Source organism: Gadus macrocephalus, chromosome 3 (genome assembly GCF_031168955.1).
Source record: "Gadus macrocephalus chromosome 3, ASM3116895v1".
In the NCBI taxonomy this organism is placed as follows: domain Eukaryota; kingdom Metazoa; phylum Chordata; class Actinopteri; order Gadiformes; family Gadidae; genus Gadus; species Gadus macrocephalus.
This window is the reverse complement of record NC_082384.1, coordinates 20,725,227-20,748,293: the sequence shown is the minus strand read 5'-3', so window position 1 is coordinate 20,748,293 and position 23,067 is coordinate 20,725,227. Positions and strand designations below refer to the sequence as shown.

The 23,067-nt window shown below is 48.1% G+C and overlaps 5 protein-coding genes across 7 annotated transcripts; 1 reads left to right on the top strand and 4 right to left on the bottom strand.

Moving 5' to 3' along the window:
- Positions 1–2: 2 nt before the first annotated feature.
- Positions 3–8,466, bottom strand: ppp3r1b (protein phosphatase 3 (formerly 2B), regulatory s1ubunit B, alpha isoform, b). The gene is made up of 6 exons (XM_060048019.1): positions 8,235–8,466; positions 5,635–5,674; positions 3,143–3,319; positions 2,773–2,832; positions 2,047–2,231; positions 3–1,512 (listed from the first exon to the last, which is right to left on the bottom strand). The coding sequence occupies exons 1-6, from the start codon at positions 8,235–8,237 to the stop codon at positions 1,465–1,467; spliced, it is 513 nt and encodes a 170-aa protein (XP_059904002.1). The 5' UTR covers positions 8,238–8,466; the 3' UTR covers positions 3–1,464.
- Positions 8,467–8,826: 360 nt separating this feature from the next.
- cnrip1a (cannabinoid receptor interacting protein 1a) lies at positions 8,827–11,296 on the bottom strand. Its single transcript, XM_060048008.1, has 3 exons — positions 10,911–11,296; positions 9,864–10,023; positions 8,827–9,670 (listed from the first exon to the last, which is right to left on the bottom strand). Exons 1-3 carry the CDS (start codon positions 11,087–11,089, stop codon positions 9,506–9,508), a joined length of 504 nt encoding a protein of 167 aa, XP_059903991.1. The 5' UTR covers positions 11,090–11,296; the 3' UTR covers positions 8,827–9,505.
- Positions 11,297–11,439: 143 nt separating this feature from the next.
- On the bottom strand, positions 11,440–14,167 carry LOC132454561 (F-box only protein 48). 2 transcript variants are annotated; one of them, XM_060048010.1, is made up of 3 exons: positions 14,050–14,167; positions 13,178–13,480; positions 11,440–12,148 (listed from the first exon to the last, which is right to left on the bottom strand). In XM_060048010.1, the coding sequence occupies exons 2-3, from the start codon at positions 13,451–13,453 to the stop codon at positions 11,987–11,989; spliced, it is 438 nt and encodes a 145-aa protein (XP_059903993.1). In that variant the 5' UTR covers positions 13,454–13,480; positions 14,050–14,167; the 3' UTR covers positions 11,440–11,986. The 2 variants fall into 2 exon arrangements, with proteins under 2 accessions (XP_059903993.1, XP_059903995.1); XM_060048012.1 differs by having other exon boundaries at positions 13,178–13,467; positions 14,050–14,131.
- Positions 14,168–14,286: 119 nt separating this feature from the next.
- aplf (aprataxin and PNKP like factor) lies at positions 14,287–19,609 on the top strand. Of its 2 annotated transcripts, none has more exons than XM_060047993.1 (11): positions 14,287–14,427; positions 14,593–14,714; positions 14,952–15,023; positions 15,228–15,394; positions 16,059–16,296; positions 16,418–16,496; positions 16,752–17,335; positions 17,572–17,777; positions 18,613–18,735; positions 19,129–19,175; positions 19,276–19,609. In XM_060047993.1, exons 2-11 carry the CDS (start codon positions 14,622–14,624, stop codon positions 19,464–19,466), a joined length of 1,800 nt encoding a protein of 599 aa, XP_059903976.1. In that variant the 5' UTR covers positions 14,287–14,427; positions 14,593–14,621; the 3' UTR covers positions 19,467–19,609. The 2 variants fall into 2 exon arrangements, with proteins under 2 accessions (XP_059903976.1, XP_059903975.1); XM_060047992.1 differs by having other exon boundaries at positions 14,288–14,427; positions 14,590–14,714.
- Positions 19,610–19,875: 266 nt separating this feature from the next.
- snrpb2 (small nuclear ribonucleoprotein polypeptide B2) lies at positions 19,876–22,922 on the bottom strand. The gene is made up of 7 exons (XM_060048007.1): positions 22,892–22,922; positions 22,413–22,488; positions 22,069–22,241; positions 21,323–21,460; positions 20,957–20,992; positions 20,520–20,608; positions 19,876–20,253 (listed from the first exon to the last, which is right to left on the bottom strand). Exons 2-7 carry the CDS (start codon positions 22,474–22,476, stop codon positions 20,094–20,096), a joined length of 660 nt encoding a protein of 219 aa, XP_059903990.1. The 5' UTR covers positions 22,477–22,488; positions 22,892–22,922; the 3' UTR covers positions 19,876–20,093.
- Between the last annotated feature and the right edge of the window lie 145 nt (positions 22,923–23,067).

Genomic DNA, 23,067 nt, shown 5'->3' with positions numbered 1-23,067 from the left:
AGATCGACCTAATAAGTGCGGAAGCATTGCTGTCGTCATGGCAACATATCGACACAAAAGCAGTACACCTGGAGCATGTTTATTTTTATTTATTTTTTACCTATTTACACGTTTAAACATTCACTTCTGTTTGGCAACATACACAAAACATATTGTAGGTGTTGTTATGGTTTGTATTGGAACCCTTATCGATGTGTGAACAACTTAAAGAGTAAGAACTGTCAACTGGACGTCTGTTGTAATATTTTGTAAAGTTTGCGTGAACACTTGATCACAAACCATCTGGGGAATAATGTTTAATTTCAGGGTTAAATTTGTGCAGGCAGAAATTGCCTTCTGATCTGTTCAAATGCTTACCTAAATCACCACATCTTCTAATCAATAACTTTGCCTTCTATCAAGTAACACATGGACAATAGTTCCACCTCTGCATTCTGAATGAGTACTTACTTCTAAACATGTAGAAAAATACAAAAGCACGCCTAGATTCATATTTATCTGGTAGGTGAGGAAAAACCAAATGAGCCAAGTTCCAAATTGAAATGGGCTTTGCTGTTGCTACCTAGCCGAGTAGCATGCTCGTTGCTGCCTAGCCAAGCAACATGCTAACTGCTGTTAACCAAGTTGCATGCTAGCTGCTGCTAAACATAAAGCATGGTAGCTGCTGCTAAACAAATAGCATGCCAGCTGCTGCTAAACAATTAGCATGCCAGCTGCTGCCAAGAAGCACTTTTTACCAAGCAACACACTAGCTACTTCTTACCCAGATATTAAAGCAGATGAATGTAGAAGCTAGATATGTTGTTTTGTAACTGATTGACAAATGTATCAGATATACATGTTGATTAGCAACTCATTGATTAATCAGCAAGATAGAATGATTGGTACATTAGACAGAGCAGTGATAGAAACAGTAGCCTGTTGTTGGTAGCTCTAGCAAGTGCTAGAATCAAGCTAGATGCTAGCAGCTAGCCATATGCGTGGTGCTCGCAGCTTAGCCGCTGCTGGCAGCTATATAGCAGTAAGCCTAGGGCCAGCAGCTGTATAGCATCTTGTCCAGTGCCAGCAGCTATATAGCCGTTAGCTTGGTGCTAGCAGCTTTATACCAGTTAGCTTGGTGCCAGCGGTTGCTGTGCGTTCAGATCAAGTACATAATGACACGTCACAGCAGCCTCCTCAAGTCCCAGAAAATATACTTTACAATAAATATACACCAGTTTACACGTCCCTAAAGTAAACACTTACAGAAATATGTGTGTGAAAAAAAATAAACACACACACACACGCACACGCACACACACACGCACGCACACGTATATATAGAAAACTATCTCCAGCCCCCCCACCCCCCGCAGTGTAAACAGACATGTGATAAGCCCCTCCCCTTGCAGTAACCACCTGGGTGGTACTGGAATGACTTCCAAACAGGAAGTGGTGATGGTGATGTAGATGCAGGCAGCTCCATCACACGTCCACCACCATCTTCTTGTGGATGTCCAGACCTCCGACCACCTGGCAGGGTAGCAGAAGAGGAGGAGGATTAAAGTGCTGCTTTGTTAATATGGCTTCTGGAGCCGTTGTTGCTGCGGTGACAGCCTTGTCGTCGAGGTGATGATGATTGTGTATTTGGTTACAGGGAAGTTGCGGTGACGATGGTATGTGCGGCAACAGAGTAGTTGCCGTGGTGATGGTGTACGTGGTGATGGCGTGGTCGGCGTGGTGAAGGTGTAAGTGGTGACGGTTTAGTTTCCGTTGTGATGTGTATGCGGAGAGTGTAGTTGCCGTAGTGATGGTGTATGTTGACGATGGTGTCTTGGATTAGGTGAGGGTGTAGTCAGTGTGGGGCTGGTGGATGTGGCGAGGTTGTCTTCAGCGTGGTTGTGGCGGTGTGGTGATGGTGGTTGTATTGTCAGTGTGGTGGTGGTTGTGGCGGTGTGGTGATGGTGGTGGTGATGGTGGTGGTGGTGGTGGTTGTATTGTCAGCGTGGTGGTGGATGCAGTGTCAGGGTGGTGGTGGTGGTGGATGAGGTGATGGAGGGGACTCACGGAGCAAAACTCTCTGAAGGAGATGCGTCCGTCTCCGTCCTTGTCGGCGTTGATGATGGTCTTGTCCACGATCTGCTGCAGCTGCGTGTCCTTCAGGTTGTTGCCCACCATCATCTTCAGCACCTGGAACAGCTCCCCGTTGGAGATGTAGCCGTCCTTGTCCATGTCGTAGATCCTGAAGGCGACTGGGAGACACCATCACCTCACGTCATCATCATCATCATCATCATCATCATCATCATCATCCTCCTCCTCCTCCTCATCATCACTGCTTTGCGGACCGGGGAGATGAAGGGATGAGAGAGGTTGGAATGAGAGGGGGAGGGATGAGAGAGGGAGGGATGAGAGGGGGAGGGATGAGAGAGGGAGAGATGAGAGAGGGAGAGATGAGAAAGGTTGGAATGAGAGGGGGAGGGATGAGAGAGGGAGGGATGAGGGCGAGAGATGAGAGAGGGAGGGATGAGAGATGAAGCGATGAGAGATGAGAGGGGGAGGGATGAGAGATGAGAGGGGGAGGGATGAGACGGGGAGGGATGAGAGATGAAGGGGGAGGGATGAGACGGGGAGGGATGAGAGATGAAGGGATGAGAGATGAGAGGGGGAGGGATGAGAGATAGAGGGGGAGGGATGAGACGGGGAGGGATGAGACGGGGAGGGATGAGAGATGAAGGGATGAGAGGGGGAGGGATGAGGGGGGAGGGATGAGGGATGGATTGACAGACTCACAGCGTAACTTCTGCTCCTTGTCCCCCTTCACGCTGAACTGGGAGACCCCTTCGATGAATTCTGAGGAGAGACAGATACCAGATGAGACCCAGGACCCACCAGTCTCCAGGTCCCTACAGACAGACCAGGTGAGACCCAGGACCCACCAGTCTCCAGGTCCCTACAGACAGACCAGGTGAGACCCAGGACCCACCAGTCTCCAGGTCCCTACAGACAGACCAAATGAGAGACTGGACCATCCAGTCTCCAGGTCCCTACAGACAGACTAGGTGAGACCCTGGACCGATCAGTCTCCAGGTCCCTACCGACAGACCAAATGAGAGACTGGTGGGTCCAGCCTCGAGGTCATTACAGCTCAACTCAGACCGACCTTTGAAGTCCACCTCCCCGTTGCCGTCAGTGTCAAATATCTCGATGACCCTCTGGACCAGCGGGTTCTGCTGGAGCTCAGGTAAGGACATGAACTCTTCCACACTCAGGGAGCCAGAGTTGTCCAGGTCCAGCTTCTTGAAACGTTTCCCCAGCCGCTTGATCTCATCTGGGTCAACTGAAGGGGGAGAGACAGATTCATATTATGTTTATTTTGGGCAAAATGTACCCGGTGTGCGTGCTAGGGCTGCTTGATTATGGAAAAGGTCATGATCACGATTATTTTTGTTATGAAAAAATGATGCATTTATTCAGCATTCTCTCCAAAAAACACAAATTTTCCCTTAAAAAAATACACAAAAATGTATGTAGATTTTGAAAATAATGTACAAATATGAATCCAGCTGTTTTGTTATTTCTATGAAAAATGTAACAAAAAAGATTCGGAGACCCAAAAATCGAAGGTGCGATAAAAAATTGAATAATTTCACAGTCCTAGTGCGAGCGTTTGTGTGCCCGAGTGAGTGTGTAAGAAGTCATCTCTCTAAGGGGCTACCTGGGCCCTAGAGCCTACAGCACTGATAATGAAGTCTGGGTCAGGGGTCAGCAGTCAGGGCTAGCCCAGAATTAGCCCACATTGAAAAAGTTTGGATCCTTACTGTTGGATTGATTACAAATAATCATAATCACAATCAGAGCTCCAATATTGGATCAGTTTATCTCTTTACAAAATTATAACATAACAATACTATAATGCCTGTCTTGCTCCAGATCTGCTGTCAGACTTATTCATGTAGGCTAATGTTTAATGTCAAGTCTTGACTTGTCAGCCTCTGCCCAGCGTACCAGAAAACCCTCAGTAACCTTGAGTAGCGTTGAAGACCTTAAAGAACACAGACCATGTGCCCTGACCTATTGTGGAGCTCTGGTGCACTGCTCTACTGATCCTCTAAGCTAGGAAAGCTCCCTTCAAAGACGGTCAGCCCGACCCCCCCCCCCCCCCCCCCCCCCCACCGCCTGGGGTTAACCTAACCACGTAGTTAAGTCAAACCTTTCCTAGCTGAAAGCTTCAATCCCTAAGGTCTGCAGTCTATCCGTACGCATCTTTGAGCCAGATGCCCTACCCCTACCTGCTCCTTAGTGACATGCAGCTAAGGGAAACTGGATAAAAGCATTTGCTGAATGAATGACCTACTGCCCCCACTAGATGGAGCACTAGACTCTTTCACACTGATATTGGTATGCTGTTGTCTGGCTTCATTTGGAGAGGTACAAGCTGGCCATGCATAAGTAAGGGCCAGACACACCTGTTTGTGTCCCACTTACTGATCATATGACACAGATCAGTTTGTACCCTCTGACTGGGTGCTGAAAAAACACCAGGACCTGTGCAATCTGTCAGTACCGCAGGACAACTAACCTCCCACCAGGCTAACCGCCTGATACTGCCCACCTAGCTAACCGCCCACCAGGCTAACAGCCTGATACCGCCCGCCCACCAGGCTAACAGCCTGATACCGCCCGCCCACCAGGCTAACAGCCTGATACCGCCCGCCAGGCTAACAGCCTGATACCGCCCGCCAGGCTAACAGCCCACCAGGCTAACAGCCTGATACCGCCCGCCCACCAGGCTAACAGCCTGATACCGCCCGCCAGGCTAACGGCCTGATACCGCCCACCCACCAGGCTAACAGCCTGATACCGCCCGCCAGGCTAACAGCCTGATACCGCCCGCCAGGCTAACAGCCCACCAGGCTAACCACCTGATACCGCCCACCAGGCTAACCACCTGATACCGCCCACCAGGCTAACAGCCTGATACCGCCCACCAGGCTAACAGCCTGATACCGCCCACCAGGCTAACAGCCTGATACCGCCCACCAGGCTAACAGCCTGATACCGCCCGCCAGGCTAACAGCCTGATACCGCCCGCCAGGCTAACAGCCTGATACCGCCCGCCAGGCTAACAGCCTGATACCGCCCGCCAGGCTAACAGCCTGATACCGCCCGCCAGGCTAACAGCCTGATACCGCCCGCCAGGCTAACAGCCTGATACCGCCCGCCAGGCTAACAGCCTGATACCGCCCGCCAGGCTAACAGCCTGATACCGCCCACCAGGCTAACAGCCTGATACCGCCCACCAGGCTAACAGCCTGATACCGCCCACCAGGCTAACAGCCTGATACCGCCCACCAGGCTAACAGCCTGATACCGCCCACCAGGCTAACAGCCTGATACCGCCCACCAGGCTAACAGCCTGATACCGCCCACCAGGCTAACAGCCTGATACCGCCCACCAGGCTAACAGCCTGATACTGCAATAGCTAACCGCTGGACAGCAGGTGAGAGAGAGAGTGAGAGAGAGTGAGAGAGATCTGGACTTGTTTATTTTCGTCGCCCAGCAACCCTACGTGTCCTACTTGGCATTTGAGGCTGAGGTGTGATGCATGAAGATGTGGATGGAGGAGGTGAGATAATTAACAGGATACTCACAATGAGTACACATCTCCAGAGGGTAGCTGGCTTCATTTCCCTGCAGGAGAGGAGGATGAGAGAAGAACAGAATGAAGGCCAGCTAGTCTCAGAGTGGGGACCTAGAGAGATGGACAGTGTGCGCAGTACACCAAAAACTCTTAATTAGCATGTTGCCATTGGCTGTGGAGCTGCCCTCCGACACGGTGAGGTCAGTAGGTTACAATGTGGTCCTGCGTTTGTTTACTGCGTCGCCGTGGGACCACATGCAATCTTTCCCCTGGTGTTGATGACCAGCAGCAGGCACAGCGGTGTGTTATGTGCGGGGGAGGTTTGACCTGTTCAACTGAGCACCACACACACACACACACACACACACACTGCAGCAGCAACACACAAGTTGAAGGTGGTGGCTTTCATCTGGTCACACACCCGCCATTTTGTCTGGGAGTAAACACCAATATAGATTGCATTTCAAATCTATCGAGACCTACAGGAGGGATATTATCCCATCGTTCAGGATGGGACAAAGGGTTGTGGGTTCCTTCCAACCCCATATGAATCCACCTGCAGACATCCTAACCTTCTGCTCCTCCTTGAGCATGTGACTGGAAGTGGCTTTGGAGGGGCATGTGGGGTACGGATCAGAAGAACACTGGGACGGTGCGCTCTTACGTTACAAACAGGGCTAGGTTTGGGACAAATGGGTTGCTTGTCCTCACTCTTCATTTGTTGCTGTGTATTGATTGTGTCACCAGTAACCGTAGGACTCAACCACTAGCTTTGTGGCAGAAGGGCCTCGTAGCGACGCAGGTTTGATTCCCGCCCGCGGTCTTATGCTTAGTCTCCACATTCGTATGCCAAGTGTCCGCAGTCATGTGCTACGGGTCCGCGGACGTATGCTAAGTGTCCGTCCCGAACTCTCTCAACTCTTCCCTGTGGCTCTTACGTGAATTGTCCATTACGGCAAAACAATTTAACATGTGACAGGAAGACGATCCATGCGTCTCCGGGCCAAGGGAGGGATGGGGTTAATAATGCATCATGGAGGTGGTGTTTGGGGAAGCCCAAACCCCATTTCTCTGTTGACCACATAGTCAAAGATCGGCGCCGCCCCTCCTTCAAGGACCCCCAGAGCTCAGCGATGGGTCACCCTTTTCTCCAGGTGTTAGTGGGGTGAAATGTCTTGTTAGTCGTGCGAGGACCACCCGTAATGCTTTGTTTTGGAATACAACATATAACGCACTGACGGGATAAATATAAAAATGGTGGGTTTGTGGCGTGTCGTCACCAAATAGGGCCGTTCAGTAAAATCTGTGACAATGCCTACTTTTGGCTCGCAATCTTATAGGACAGAGAACAGTACACACTGTAGTATGCCAAACTGCGTCATGCATAATATGCGCATCAATTAAAAATGCAGCCCATGAATGTACGAGATCAGGCTTCTGAGAGGGGTAGATTTGGTCACAATAACGCCGCTTCCAAGCTCTCTGCTCATAACATGCTCCATCTTTTAAATATTCCATTTGCACATTCTGTAGATATGCTCATTACTTCTAATAACCCTAATCTAGTTAGTGCTAAAAGTCTAGTAAAATACTATTCTTGAGAGGTTCAGAATAATATGCTACCAAATTATATATGATGCAAATTGCATTTTGTTAGCTTTGTTTTGACACTGCTTAGTTGAGTATCATATAATAGAACATAATAATAATAATAATAATAATAATAATAATAATAATAATAATAATAAGCATTAACTGCAATGAATAGATTGCATTTTCTGACCGTAAAATGATGTGATATTCTTCAGTTAGACTGTTGCGTCAATAAATATGCATTGTGTTAATACTGGGATGGTGTATGGTAACATGTCTTTGGTAACATGGTAACATATAATTAACTCTTAATGAATTTAATAAATATGATATCGGCATGTTGTCTGCATTAACGCTGAGAGGTAAACTGATTGTGTGCTTTTATACTTGATATTTATTTCAATTTCAACGTTGAATCAAATAATTCTCAAATGTATATGGTGGGTTTGTAGCTGTAACGTTATCCATCTTTCCAACGGTAAAGCGTTACGTCAGGCAAATTGTTACATTGTGCGTTAAAGCCTCAACACAATATTACGTTGTGCGTTGCAGCGTTACGTTAAGCAAATTGTTGCAATGCACGTGTTTACGTTAAGCACAATGTTACGTTGAGCATTTCATCGTTACGTTACTTGTAACGTTACGTTGCGAAATGAGGAAACATTTGGAGATGTTTAATGCTTAAACCGAGTGGCAACGCAGTATAACACAATGTTCGCCTATCAATGTGGAAATGTTTCCTTCGTTAGCAGCCAGTACATATGATGACATATTATGAATATTTGCATAGGAACATAGTTGTTCGTCAGCAGTTTGATTAGAAGATAAAACGGATTATATTTGACCACTAAACGGAACTGGCCTGTACTGCTAGGTTTACTATGCTATCAGACGGGCTAACGGCTAGCTTCAGGTTGCTATTAAGAAAAACGGAAGGAGATCGTAAATAAACCCGTTTTGACTCCAAGTACAATACAACTTGATTTCGCCTCAGTATTATAAAGAGATTGTCCTTACCATACTGAGGTCGTGGTCTCGTCTAATTCCCGGAGAAATTAACTTTATTAGAAAGGGTCGCACCTGTATCTGTGCAACTAGCAAGACTAGAATCTGACTTTCCTATCCACGATCACATTCACCTCCACGGAGACAGAGCGAAAAGGGGAAGGCGAGAACACTGCAACAGGCACCGTAATAGAGAGATAGGTTGACGGCTGAAAGAGGAGGCGGAGGAGGAGCTAAGGAGAGGTGCATCCGGGTACTCTCTCTCGCTCTTTCTCATTTACATAGCCTACTTCTCTCTAATATATATATATATATAAATAATATAATATAATATATATATATTAAGTTAAAGTTAAATAGAAACATTAGGTTATATATCTATATAGTTATAGATATAACCTAATATTTCCCTTGTTTTCTATTTAACTTTAACTTTTATAATCATTCTTACCATTCTTCAACCCGCCGTTTAGCCTACTGTCTTTATTTCACTGTCTTTATAGGCTCCTGCGGTTTGACCCTTAAAAAAAATGTCATGGTTTTCCTCTCTTGAGCGATTCATAGACTTCTTTTTTTTCTGTATTGTGCAACCATTGACAGGCTCTGTGTATTCATCAGGTTTATTCACATTGGTTTCCTGCTCAATACATAACAAAACTAGATCGGAGAACATCATAAGACACAAAACCGCTTTTGGCAAAATGAATCCAACCATGCACCGAAACCACCGAAGAGTTATCACAGACGTCCAGAACAAATGACTGATGAACACCTAAATATACACAAACAGACACTCATGTGGTTAATCATGCCATATGCACGCACGCACACACACACACACACACCAACGCAATACCAAACACACCTTCACGATTAGTTTTCTCTCTCTCTCTCTCTCTCTCTCGCTCTCTCTCTCTCTCTCTCTCACTCTCTCTCTCTCTGTCTGTGCCATACACAGGTACACAGGTTCAACTGGTATGCCTTCCAGCCTGATCTAGGGGTGGTCTATGAGTTGCCTACGGGAAGTCTAGGGGTGATCTAGGGGGGGTCTAAAGGTGGTCCAGGGGGGGGGGGGTCTAGGACGGCTCTAGGTCAGCCTGCAGCCGTATATTGGTATGTCCCATCAAAGCTGCTGATTGATGTAAAAAGTGTTCTGGTTCGACTGCTCATGCCTGGTTACATCCGCTCCGCGAGAAACCAGCATGGGAGACGGCTCTTGTTCTGAAAGCAGTGTTGTTCCTGGTCTCTCTGGTTCCCCGGCAGGCCGGCGTCCCGCCGGAGGCTCAGTTGAAGATCTCCTTGTTGATCCACATCAGGGTCCGCGTCTCGTTGGGCTTGCACTCGTATTCGATGTCGCTGAACTTGTTCCCGAACTGGCAGTGTTCCCTCTTGTAGTAGTTGTAGAACTTCACCTGCCACACGGTCTCGAACTGACCGGCCTTGGGGAACTATGGAGAGGAGATCAGGAATTTAGAATATAACACGTTAAAATAATATAACATATAAGAATATAACATATTGGAACATTATCACGTTAAAGTATAACATTAGAAGTTAACATTTGAATGTACGAGCGTCATGTCACTATGACGGTAGAATCCCCCAGGCCCCCCCGGTGGGAGGACTGGCGACAGGTCTTACCTCGATGCTGACCTGGATGGGCTGTCGGTCTCCACTCTTTGTGTGGGGGACCCCCTCTGTGTCGTACTGGCCGTGGTAGACCATCTTGTTCCCTACCTCCTGGTCCCCCTCCTGGGCCTGGAGCTCCAGGGGGAAGATCACCCCCCCGATGTTCATGTTGCTGTTTGGGGGGAGAGGGAAGGGACACTCAGAACAGCGGCTGACCCAAAAACCACCTCTGGGGGTCCTCTGATTAGTCAGAGGACCCCCCCTCTGGGGGATTCATTGTGTTCCCGGCCACCACCCGGCTCTGACTAGATCGCGACCAATTTGTGGTCGAACCCGTAGTTTGAGATCTGCTGCTTTTAAGAGATGCTACACAATAACATTAATTGGTAGCGTCTGATTAGTCATGTAATGCTATTCGGTTAAGTGCAATCTCAACCATCAGATATATATATACAAAGATAGCAAATGCATATCAATTATTATTTATTATAATGTAATAATAAAAATACATAGAAAAATGTTATGTATTTATAGAATATCATCTGTTTAATGTAGATGGATATTTAATTTGTAATAAATCATATCCAATGGGAGGGGGCAGGCGGACTTCTGCACGGGGGGGGGGAGGCACAGTAAAAATATGTTCCGCCACTGACCCAGTACACCTGAACGTGTCCCATGTTGGGTCGGACCACCCTTGCAACGGCAGGTCGTCCCTGTGACTGACAGCTCATCTTGTGTGAATGATTTATTGAATGGTGTCGATGACAGCCCGGACGCTATCTCTGTATTTATTTATTGATATCGCTTGATATCGAACGATTCTTTGGATCTGGTTATGATACGCCTACAGCCTAGGCTATAGATATATGTATTGCTAGGCCTACTGAAAGATAGAGCCATGATATGAAATACAGGACCACATATTAGGCCTCCACCGGACCTGACAGCCGTCCATCGGGCTGGTCGTGTAGCGTCAGATATAAGGTGTTGAAGGTGAATATAACGGTAGAGAATGTGAATATAAAGGTAGAATATTAAACCAAGGGTTGTCATTACGTAGCCTCCGCCTTCCCGGGTTTCAGCACCACCTCGATCTTGTATTTGGAGCCCGTGAGCAGCTTGATGGTCCGCGTCTGACCGAAGCGCGTCCCGTCCACCTTGAAGAACACAGGGCCCTCGTTGGGCTGGATCTTGAGACAAATGGAGATGTTGAGAATTGGCGGTAGGTCGTCCATGGTCGCGTACTTTAACGGTCGTGTATTAAAGCGTTGCGGTGCAGCGATGCTGAGACGGCCCGCAGGAGCGCAGAGGTAGTGACGTCAGAAACAACAGCCGCGCAGCCGCCCTTCTCCCATCCCCCTCATCATCGAACCCCTCACAAACAATCTGATACTGAGCCCACTGACGGCTCTCTAGTATACTTCACCAAGACACAACCGAGCTACGTCAGAATATAATTCATTTTCTCTGATTGGTAAACTGGTACATGTTTGTTTTTTAAAATATATATTATTAAAAAGGCACCACGTACAACGTAAACAGCCACCGTACCAGATTATATCTTTACAATAATTCGCATCTGTAGTCGCTTGGTGTTGATGTTTAATCTCCGACGTCCATATTTACTCATTTGTAACCTATATCCGAGGTCATGATTTTCTTATTGCTTGGAAACCTTACACGTTTCCAATCAGACGTAATGATTTGGTTCGGCTGTTATAGTAATAAGAACCTATTAATAGAACAATAAATAACAAGAAAACATTTTTAGATCCAGAAGCATTTAGATGCTCATTCAGGAGAACATATGAAATAAATACAGCAGGTTAAAACAAAATTTCTTTACCATGGTACTCAAGCGAACAAAATAAAATGTGATTATCTACATAAAAAAAAAAAATCTCTGGCCATTTTGTCTCAGGTATCACATTATCACATATATCACATTATTATTATTATGACTCAAAAAAACACGTGCACACACATGCACATACACACAGGGCAGTATAAACAGAATATACAACGTGTCTTCTTCGCTGCTTCAAAGAAGCCCTTGTCATCATGTCAAGGTATTTAAAAAATCTATCAGAAGGAAAAACTGTAAAGAGGCATGTGGGTTGAGAGCTGAAAGGTCATCGTTGGAGCTCCGCCTCCAGGATCTCGCCCCAGGCGTGGACGTCCAGCGGGCACATCCTGCGGCCCAGCAGCTCCTCGGCTGAGCGCACGCTGCTGTAGCGGCCCGCCAGCCAGTCCCTCTTCACCAGACTGACCACGTAGTTCCTAACCAGGGTGACCTGGCACACACACGCACGCACGCACACACACACACACACACACACACACACACACACACACACACACACACACACACACACACACACACACACACACACACACACACACACACACACACACACACACACACACACACACACACACACACACACACCACACACACACACACACACACACACACACACACACACACAGAGGCAGACGCATGCACACAGGCACACAGACGCATGCACATGCACGCACACACTCACACATGCACGCACACACACACAGACACACAAACACACACATGCACGCACAAACACGCACACAGATGCACGCACACGCACACAGACACACGCGCACAGAAGTACGCACACACACAGACACATTCACACAGACACACGCACACACACAAAGACACTTTGATGAAGAATAACTTATTGAAGGAATCTTCTGACAACAAAGTATTTGATTTAATTTAAGAGCATTATTATTGGAATAAAAGACGGCAGTTTACCAAGCCTAAATTCCATAATTACAAACCTTCACGTTGCAGTAACAACAAAGGATGACCATCATTTGATTAATTTGCAATACACTCAGGGTGGGGGGGGGGGGGTAGGGGGGGGGTAGGTCTAAGGAAAGACGTCCTTAGACATGTCTGCAGGAATGAAAGACAGCTAAAGGAATCTACACATTTAAGAAGTCACTACTGGACTGGCATGGCCTCAGTTTCAGACTCAGTGGCTACAGTGACAATGCAAGGGCTAAATATCTTTACGCCTTTCAATTAGAAAGAGGAAGGGAGGTATCTCTAGGTCCAAGGAGAATGGATAAAAATGCCTTAAGTAATTACATAGACACGGCTGGACCAGCCTACGGCCAGTCTGGGGCACACGCAGAATAACGTAATTTAATTTTGTGTCCATAATGGACCCTATTGAAGCCCTGACCGCTCCGCAGGCCTCGGCTTTGCTCTGTTAAAGCTACGTGACACGGTGTTGTCTGTAGCGGTGCCTGTGCTGACCTGAGACCTGTGACCTCACCTTCCAGGAGAGTCCTTCTCCGCGGTCGCGGTCCACCTCCCTCTGGCACACGGCCCGGACCTCCAGACAGCCGCCCCTCCAGAGCAGGTCGCAGCCCTGGATCAGGGACCTCCAGCGCTGGCAGGTGAGCGTGGCGCAGCAAAGGCTGGGAGGGTCCAGCCTGGCGAAGATGCTCTGGCTCACCTCCCAGGGGAGAGTCTCCGAAAAGTCCTGCCCACTGAGGCCGCCCTTCCCCCCCAGGGACAGGTCGCCCGTACACGTTGACCTCCTCTCCATGACGTCACGGTGACCTGGAACCCGGTCCTAGGACAGGTATAAGGTACAAGGTGGAGGGTAATAACGCACATTACACGTGAACCTCCTGAAATGGCGCAATTTTATTGGTTCGCTATCTCGGGATATTGAGCAATATCGCATGATTGAGATCTCAGACTCGGGATATAGTTTTCTTCGCAAATTGTCCCGCTTTGTTTGCTAATAAAAACAAACATATCCCGGGAAGAAATGTGTTATCTTGTTTATATTTGGAGTGTTCACGTGTAGTAAAACAATTATTCACCTCAGGATCCGTGAAAAGTGGGTAATAGCCCCTTCGCTATTCCCCACTATTCACTTCGCCTTCGGCGAATAATTGTTAATTATAACTCGGAGATATTATGAGCAATGTTCGCTGTAATCCACACACAGCACCCTATGTAAGCTAATTATTATTTGAGAAATTGGAAATCAAATCCCTCAACTACAGCGTAGTTCAGGGTTTAACCCACGTCATGTCGATTAAAACGTTACGTTCACTTTAAATAAAAAACATGGACGATACGAGGATGAGCGTTAATGTTCGTTCAATTATAAAAAGGCGATCTGATGCCTACCTCGCGTCCAAAAGCCCACGTTCAGTTATTTCCTGTCACAGCTGATGCTTTTTAAATGTTGTTTACCCACACAGGCGTGACGTCACTGGGTCGCGCATGCGCACAACAATGGCGCCTCATGGCTAGGTTTCTGTACACACATAGAAATGTGTTTTAATAGCTAAATGTTGGATTAACTTGTGGTCTAGGGCACGAAAGTAATGTGTCCAGGTTAATGCCGTACATCTAACCGCTCAGTGTCCCGCTATTTCAGCAGGGATTAGCGTAACTCAGAGGTTTCTGAAGCTTCTTGAGAGACATGTAGGAAGTTTGTTGGACTACTATCGCCAGGGTTTCTACTAAACTTAACTGTAGTTTATCGGGATCACAACCGCTAAGGTAGGCGTGAATAACTTTTTACCACGTAATCATTGTTTGAAACGAAAAGTGCTGTGGCATGGACAGTAAGCAATTGGACGTTAAACCTAGTATTGTGTATTGTAATCGATACGAAATACCAAACACTGGAAATGTACACACTCCCACATATTGCTGTTGTCGTAGCTGGGCTGACGGCTGCTGACCCGTACGGGATGGCGGGTTATGAACTTGTCCGGTTGGACGGCGGGGGGCGCATCCACCTGCCGGAGGGGGAGACGGTTCTGGGCCGGGGGCCCCTCCTTGGAGTGAGTTCACTTATAGAATAATAAAATATATATAAATAATACCATATATATGTATAGCATGGCTATATATATTATATATATTTATATCATATCTATCTGTACAGGGTCCCCTGCACTCCTCCCTAGTCTACTACGGGGTGCCCCTAGAGGTCGCTGTAATGTGTGTGTGTGTGTGTGTGTGTGTGTGTGTGTGTGTGTGTGTGTGTGTGTGTGTGTGTGTGTGTGTGTTTGTTCCAGGTGAGTGACAAGAGGGTGTCCAGACAACATGGACTCCTTGAGAACCAGAACGGACGACTCAGGCTGAAACCGGTATTACCCCATAACATGGAGTTAACATTACCTCATAACATGGAGTTAACATTACCTCATAACATGGAGTTAACATTACCTCATAACATGGAGTTAACGTTACCTCATAACATGGGGTTAACATTACCTTATATATACCATGTCTGGTTCTCCTATGATTAATGAATGGCGTGTGGTCTCTCTGCCATTGTGATGTGGGTGCAGGTCCACGTCAACCCCTGCTTCAGCCTGCAGGGCGGCGCCCTGGAGCGCCCGCAGCCCCTGGAGAGAGAGCGCTGGTACCCGCTGAGTCACGGGGAGCTCTTCTCCCTGATGCCCGGGAGCTTCATATACAGGGTGGAGGCCCTGGGGGGAGAACCCCTCACGCCCAGGTACTCCTCCTGCTCTGGCTCAGCTCCTACTCTTCCTCCTCCTCCTCCTCCTCCTCCTCCTCACCTCTTCCCCCTCCCCTCCACCTCTTCCTCGTCTCGACCTCCCGCTCCTCACTCCCTCCCCCTTGTCTCCTCCTCCACCGCACCTCCTCCTGCTGCTCCTACTTCTCCTGTGTTGGTATCCTTTTTTGTGATGTCATCGGTCATGTTTGTGTCTGTGGCCCCAGAGTGTGATGTCATGTTTCTGTGGAGGCCCCAAGAGTGTGATGTCATGTTTCTGTGGAGGCCCCAAGAGTGTGATGTCATGTTTGTGTGGAGGCCCCAAGAGTGTGATGTCATGTTTCTTTGGAGGCCCAAAGAGTGTGATGTCATGTTTCTGTGGAGGCCCCAAGAGTGTGATGTCATGTTTCTGTGGAGGCCCCAAGAGTGTGATGTCATGTTTGTGTGGAGGCCCCAAGCGTGTGATGTCACGTTTGTGTGGAGGCCCCAAGAGTGTGATGTCACGTTTCTGTGGATGCCCCAAGAGTGTGATGTCATGTTTCTGTGGAGGCCCCAAGAGTGTGATGTCATGTTTGTGGGGAGGCCCCAAGAGTGTGATGTCATGTTTGTGTGGAGGCCCCAGAGAGTGATGTCATTGTCTGAGGCCTCTGTGATGTCGCCGCAGTGCCAGCGGAGGTCTGGAGGGAGATGAGGGTCCCACGGGTGCGAGGGATTCTCCTCCACATGAAGAGACGCTTCCTCTTGGATGTAGCCAAGAGCAGGCACCTCCTGCACTGACCGGTAGAACCCCTCCTCCTGCTGCACACAGTCCAGAGTGTGATGCCCCGCCCACACAGGAAGTCACACCCACACAAGATGCCCCGCCCACTAGGCGGCTGTCACTGAAGCTCCAGCAAGAAAAGGTTCATACCTTGGAGTGTACTTTTTGCGTCATCATATCATTTCATTATATAATATATAAATAATCTGAAAACACTGGGCTCACTGGAGCTTTAATGAAGGTTGTTTGTATTGGGCCAATAGGAGCAGAGTGGGCGGGGCTTCCTTCCTAAACCCAAGAGAGTGTTGCCTGCCTGGATGACAGCTGGAGCTGCTCTGGAAGGTAAGCATAGGGCCTCTCCTAACTCCCAACTACACCCAACTCCTCAACCCATCGGCTCTAAAAATTAATGTTAACCTTAATAATAACGGCTAATTATTATAATGTATTTTGGTAATATCTGGTTATTATAATGTTTAGTCTTGTGATAATAACTGGTTATTAGAATTTATTGTATTGCTGTTGGTTGGTTTTAGCTCATCAGGATGTTGCTTTGTGTGTTGCTATGGATACAAGTAGGCTCTCTCTTTTTGACAGGCCAATCAGGAGCCGGCAGCAAGCAGCCGGTTCCAGCCGCTAACAAGAGAAAACGAAGCCGAGCTGAAGGGACCAGAGCGGGCCTCAGTTCGGAGGAGACCAGAGCGGGCCTCAGCTCGGAGGGGACCAGAGCGGGCCTCAGTTCGGAGGAGACCCGAGCGGGCCTCAGCTCGGAGGGGACCAGAGCGGGCCTCAGCTCGGAGGGGACCAGAGCGGGCCTCAGCTCAGAGCTGCCCAGAGCGGGCCTCAGCTCGGAGCTGCCCAGAGCGGGCCTCAGCTCGGAGCTGCCCAGAGCGGGCCTCAGCTCGGAGCTGCCCAGAGCGGGCCTCAGCTCGGAGCTGCCCAGAGCGGGCCTCAGCTCGGAGGAGACCAGAGCGGGCCTCAGCTCGGAGGAGACCAGAGCGAGCCTCAGCTCGGAGGAGACCAGAGCGGGCCTCAGCTCGGAGGAGACCAGAGTAAACAATACAAAACGAGGCCGAGCTGAGCGTCCCAAAGGCGGCTACAGCTCGGAGGACCCCGGAGATGAGGACTCTTCGGGCTCAGCCCCCAGGAGGAAGCGGATGAGGAAGATGAGCGGCGATGCAGTTGGGTGACCCCAGTGACCTCCAGCTCAGCGTTTTATAATCAGGACAGCCTTGTCTTAAAGGAGCATGACGTTTATCTATCAACATTATATTATTAATATTCTATATATATTTATTAGAACTGTGTCATTCATTTGTTTGAAATAGAGTTTGGATTCAAATGAGCAAGAGTAGCCTACCGTTTGACCAGTTTCCTGTTGTAATCACCATAGTTACCGTGTCTGACTTTCTTCTAAAACACTCAGACGGACAAGGACCTGCCCCTACGTCACCATAGCAACAGCCCGGGGGAGGAGGACTGCGGCAGGCTGAGTGATGAAGGTGCTTCGAGAAGTGACGTCAGACCAGACAGGAAGTCCACGGCCCCTGGAGGGGCGGGGTCTGGCCACGCCCCCTCCCGGAGCGCCAGACCCCGCTGTCCATACGGGGCGGAGTGCTACAGGTGAGACTCCGCCTCCAGCTGGCCTCGCTGCATCACCTGTTATCGCCTAGCAACCGTGTGTCAGCACGTTTCGTTACCAGCAGATTGAATAACATGGCGCGTTCAGATCCCTGGGACTTAATATGGAAATAATTTTCGTGACGTCGGAAAGTTCTTGTGAACGACACCTCATGACGCTCTGAAGATTCTACTTCCGTTTGGCAACTGGGGCCAGATTTTGATAACAGAGTTGCCCAGTTGGTGACGTATTGTTAACTAGTGACGGGTGAAAATGGAGGAACATGAAAGTTTTACTCAGTATAAAAGAATCAACCACCGTATCACATTCTTTACTGTTGATTGCCGTAACCGTCGGTTGGCATTGTCTTTGCTCAGTTTTAAACGTTGTACTGGTAAACCAGCTCTAGATAAGGGCAAGTATAGCCTTCCATACAGTGGCAATACTGTATGTGCTCCTCATAAAGAATAGCAAAAGGATGGTAGGTGATAGGCTCCAAGGAAATAAAGGCGTGCGAACTTGAAACTGATCCTACCAAGTTCTCTTTAGTTCTGACTGTTTTTTACAGATAAAAAAACCATGCTGTGAAGAACTTTTAGTTTCCGAACTGGCGAGCCGTCTCGTTAACACCAGGACCATGAACGCGCCTTTAGATACAGATTATCCCCGTTAAACCGCCAGGTAAACCCCTGGTTGCATTCAAAGGTGTTTTAAATGTCAATCACTGATCAGTTTCCCGCCTGCGTTGTCATGGGAATGGGCCACGCCTCCCAGATCCGCAGATCCACAGGAAGCTGTGAAGTGGCCCTGACCTCCGACCTCATGTGTTTTTCTCAGGAAGAACCCGCTGCACTTTCAGGAGTGTTGTCACCCCGGTGACCACGACTACCAACAGGAAGAGGAGGAGCCTGAGGAGGAAGTGGACCTTCCCGAATGTCCCTACGGCATCGACTGTTATCGGTATGACACTGCACTGACCACATCAGTACAGAGAGATACTGTCAGACCACATCTGTACTGTTGGACCAAAATATAACTGTAGGATCAAATCTTTACTGTACTGTATGACATCTGTAAAGTTGGACCAAAGCTTTACTGTAGGACCACACCAGTTTTGTGTAGGATCAAATCTTTACTGTATGACATCTGTAAAGTTGGACCAAAGCTTTACTGTAGGACCACACCAGTTTCCTGTAGGATCAAATCTTTACTGTAGGACATCTGTAAAGTTTGACCAAATCTTTACTGTAAGACATCTGTAAAGTTGGACCAAAGCTTTACTGTAGGACCTCTGTGCTGTAGACATGTGCATCGTAGGCCCTGATGTGATTCCCTCGTGTTTTTGTGTGGCAGAAAAAACCCGCTGCACCGTAAGGAATTCAAACACTCCAGGAGGGCAGGTACGTCGTTAGCACAGACACCAGGAGCAGAGCTCCCTGTATGTTACGGTCATATTAATCCTCAGAACAAAGTCAAGCCTGTCTCCCCGTCTGTCTGCAGCGAGGAGCACGAGGACCGCACCCAGCACTCAGGCTGGGGACGATGAAGACGAGGACGAGTATGAAGATAGCTTCATTAATGACAGCAGTGATGAGGCGTTCGATGACTCAGACTACGTCCCGGCCGGGTCCGATGACAGCGGAACGGAAGAGCTCAAAAACAATTCCCAGGACTCCCTGAGGAGCAAGTAGTGATCCCTGGTTCCTGTAAAAGACGTCCTGAGGAGCAGGAAGTTATTCCTGGTTCCTCTATACTTCCCGAATATTTTTTTGTGGCTGTCCTGTTACGTCATGAATACTAATAGTTTGATTTGTAATTACAGATTTAAATGAAACAGTTGTCTTGTGGTTGTTATTTTGATTGGTCAAAGAAACACTCAACCTAGGCCCCAGATCTGGTTGGTCTAGTGGTGTCAACTGACCAGTATGAACACCGCTAGACCCACCAGGACTCCCAGCAGTAACACCCCCAGACCCTCTTAATCCCTCAACTGGATAGTAACTAGCGTGACCGGGTTACCCTGTGCATGTAAAAGGGTACTGAAGGTGGCAATCATCCCCGGGGGAACTCCTGCCCTCAGGCCACAGACGAGGCAGCACGTCTTTTAATACCGTTTATTAGAAAACAAACTCCTTTCATGGTCCAACAATAAGACTCTCCATACAAATAAAATAAAAAAACCTCCAGGACGATCCGCAACTTTTACAAAAATCTGAACGGAAATCCAGGAACCCTTTCAGCATCTCTCGCACCCCCCCCCCCCCCCCTCCCCTCCCAAAGTCTCCCCCTCCTCTCTCTCCCGCGGGAGGTACAGGAAACTACTTCTTGGCGTAGGTGATCTTCATGGCGCAGGTGGCGGTGATCCTGAAGCCCTGCAGGGCGTCTTTAGCCACGCCCGCCAGAGCCTCGCCCTCAAACTCCACAAAGGCGATGTCGTGTTTCCCCGGAACCAAGCGCACCTCCTTGAACCCCGGGAACCTGAGGACCAGAAGGGGAGCCGTGAGAATCATTCACCCTACAGGCACACACCTACACACCAGGCCAGGGTTGGTCCCCCTCCCCAGACCAGGGGTAGAAAGATGGTGGTATTCACACAAACCCTAACATGTTCCTGGTGTCTAGTTGTGAATACTTGCCCAGGAGACGGTCGGGCAGCAGCACTCCTCTATAGAGCCCTCACCTGGTCCATAGCCATACAATAAGCCAATACAAAGTACGCAACAACTTATGAGACCAGCACTTACTGGTTGAAGAGCATGGACAGCATCATCTCATTGGTCTCCTCCGGCAGGTTGCTAAGGAACAGGATGTAGTTGGGAGGATTGTCCGGTACCTGGAGAAACATCACACACCTGTCAACACACCTGCTCCAATAGAGGAGCTCTTCAGACACCTGGTTCTATAGAGGACCGCTTCCACACACCTGGTCCAAAACAAGACCCCTTCCACACACATGTCGAGACCAGGAGAGTAAAACTAGAGGTCTGAATGAGGGCGAGGCCAGCATGACACCTCGCTCATCAGGCGATACGCTATACCACGCTCTTATTGATCCATTACTATAATTAAAGAAAGCTCTTCTAGATAGGAGCAGTAACGTTTTACTGATAATGAATGCATTGTTTAAAACTCGGTCTAACTGAAGGAGCAGTGAAGAAATACTCCATCAGGAGAGACGTACCGGGGCAGCTGGGCTGTTTGTCTGCGGGGTGAGTGCCTGGAACAAGAAATCACATTGTTTGAATCCAAGGACGTCGTTCATCTCTTCATCCCCATTACATACCTCTAAAAGTGCACTGCTTATATATACATCTAACGGCATTACATAGTATGCCGTTGTTGGGCTTGGTATGTGGTCTGAGTGCTAACGTTTCATTGACACAGACAGCTCATTTCTCTGAAGACAAGATCCTACATTAGGAATCAACAGTGCGTGTTCTCAGTAGTTTGCTTTCCCACTAGTTGAGAGAGCAAATTCAAACCCATTGAAACAAAAGGGGCGTCATTGGGTCTCTTCGATGTCTGATCAGTGGGTCTGAGGACTCACCACTGGCCCTGGCTTCTTGGCTAGGCTGGTCAGCACCTCAGGGCCCTTCTTCTTCTTGTCCTTCTTCTTGTCCTTGTCTCCGTACGTTCCCCTCATCTTTGCGATCACCTCCGAGTCGGTCTTGGCATACTGGATGCGCTGGGAGCAGAGAGGGACGGGGACAGTGTAAGAAACCAAACTCCATAATAGCCTTTATTGCTGGGATCAGAAACCAAGGATCAGCCCGGTGTGGAGTTGCAAACTATCTTTCACTATTACAGACAATCAGGATCATTGGATCAGGCTATCATACCCTGTGTAGTGAGACAGGTCAACGGCTTGTCCAACCAGGCAGTGAGACAGCTCAACAGCCCGTCTCACCAGGTAGTGAGACATGGTAACAGCCTGGCTAACCACCAGGTAGTGAGACATTGTAACATATCTATCTAACCAGATAGTGAGACATGGTAACAGCCTGGCTAACCAGGTAGTGAGACTGGTCAACGGCCTGTCTAACCAGGTAATGAGACAGGTCAACAGTTTGCGCTGTGGCGTTTGTGTAGCTATCGCTTCTATAGCCGTGATCATTGTGGTGTTACCAGTCTCTCAAGCATGTATGCCAAAATGATCTGACATAGTGGGGTTTAGTGACCATCCTGAAGATGGTTTCGTGATTATAAATCACTCCAGTGTGTGTGTGTGTGTGTGTGTGTATGTGTGTGGTCAGCCTGAGGCGTCATTGTAAACCGGTTGGGGTCGGACCTCACCATGGGTTTGTTGTAGAAGGGGAAGCCCTGTAGTTGTCGCAGGGCGTTGGTCGAGGCGGCCAGCTCTTTGAACACAACAAAGGCCTGGCCGCGCATCTTGGACGTCTTCATTGCAACGATGTCGACGATCTGACCGAACTGAGAAAACAGGGCGTAGAGCGACCGCTTCAGCTCTGAAGAACGATAAAAAGAACAGGTTGAGAATCCGCTCTCCAGTATTGGATGGACAAAGAGCAGACATCACATTCATTAACCCGTTAACAATACAAAGACGTGAGGGGGTTAATTCGAACATCCTCTTGTTTGAGGTGACAATGTTATGCAAAAAGTATGAAGAAACTCACCATCCTTGTTGACTTTGTCGTTCATATTGTTGATATAAATCGTGTGGTTTGGTCGGATATCCATGGTGGCTGGTCTCTGGAGACAGTCATATTCATGTACAGTACTATAGAAATACTTATTCTGACCAGTTCTGGACTATCCGAGCCTAAAATTTAAACTTCTTGAATAACATAATAAAACCCGAAACATTTCGTGTCAAACATGTAATAAAAGGGCAACTGTATAGAGTAGTGAAACCATTAAAAACCAACGGAGAGGTGGCGTTGCCCATTCATTCAGTGTTAGCCTAGCAGCGGTTAGCTCACTTGACACACATTAAGTTCTATCTTTTTAATTCTCAACACATCACATTTTTTTCCAATAGAAGTGGATCATATAAACGGGATTATGTAAAATGCCTCGATCAATCTTACCATAACAATGCAATATAAAGAAGGTATCACAAATAAGTTCATAAAATAACACAATAATAACTCACCTCTTGAACGCACTGCGGTATAACCGGAAACCGGAAACAGGTCTCGTTCTTCTTCTACTTCTTCTATTTGGTTTTATTGGCGGTTGGCAAACAAACATGCGCATTACCGCCACCTACTGGTTTCTTTATGCATCTTTATTTACTATTGTACAGGTCTCGTTTGCGCCTGTTCCACC

Excerpts from the sequence above, each read along its gene's own strand:
- ppp3r1b (XM_060048019.1), bottom strand. Across the intron at positions 3,320-5,634 it reads TCTGGAGATGTGTACTCATT|TTGACCCAGATGAGATCAAG; the intron begins GTGAGTATCCTG and ends CTCCCCCTTCAG. Across the intron at positions 2,833-3,142 it reads CGGGGAGGTGGACTTCAAAG|AATTCATCGAAGGGGTCTCC; the intron begins GTCGGTCTGAGT and ends GTCTCTCCTCAG.
- cnrip1a (XM_060048008.1), bottom strand. The coding sequence starts at position 11,089 with ATGGACGACCTACCGCCAATTCTCAACATCTCCATTTGTCTCAAGATC. Across the intron at positions 10,024-10,910 it reads CCCGGGAAGGCGGAGGCTAC|CAACATGAACATCGGGGGGG; the intron begins GTAATGACAACC and ends CCCCCCAAACAG. Across the intron at positions 9,671-9,863 it reads CCATCCAGGTCAGCATCGAG|TTCCCCAAGGCCGGTCAGTT; the intron begins GTAAGACCTGTC and ends TCCTCTCCATAG.
- LOC132454561 (XM_060048010.1), bottom strand. The coding sequence starts at position 13,453 with ATGGAGAGGAGGTCAACGTGTACGGGCGACCTGTCCCTGGGGGGGAAG. Across the intron at positions 12,149-13,177 it reads GAGAAGGACTCTCCTGGAAG|GTCACCCTGGTTAGGAACTA; the intron begins GTGAGGTCACAG and ends TGTGTGTGCCAG.
- snrpb2 (XM_060048007.1), bottom strand. The coding sequence starts at position 22,476 with ATGGATATCCGACCAAACCACACGATTTATATCAACAATATGAACGAC. Across the intron at positions 21,461-22,068 it reads CCTTCTACAACAAACCCATG|CGCATCCAGTATGCCAAGAC; the intron begins GTGAGGTCCGAC and ends CTCTGCTCCCAG. Across the intron at positions 20,609-20,956 it reads CAAACAGCCCAGCTGCCCCG|GTACCGGACAATCCTCCCAA; the intron begins GTACGTCTCTCC and ends ATGTTTCTCCAG.
- aplf (XM_060047993.1), top strand. The coding sequence starts at position 14,622 with ATGGCGGGTTATGAACTTGTCCGGTTGGACGGCGGGGGGCGCATCCAC. Across the intron at positions 15,024-15,227 it reads GACGACTCAGGCTGAAACCG|GTCCACGTCAACCCCTGCTT; the intron begins GTATTACCCCAT and ends ATGTGGGTGCAG. Across the intron at positions 16,497-16,751 it reads AGCTGGAGCTGCTCTGGAAG|GCCAATCAGGAGCCGGCAGC; the intron begins GTAAGCATAGGG and ends TCTTTTTGACAG.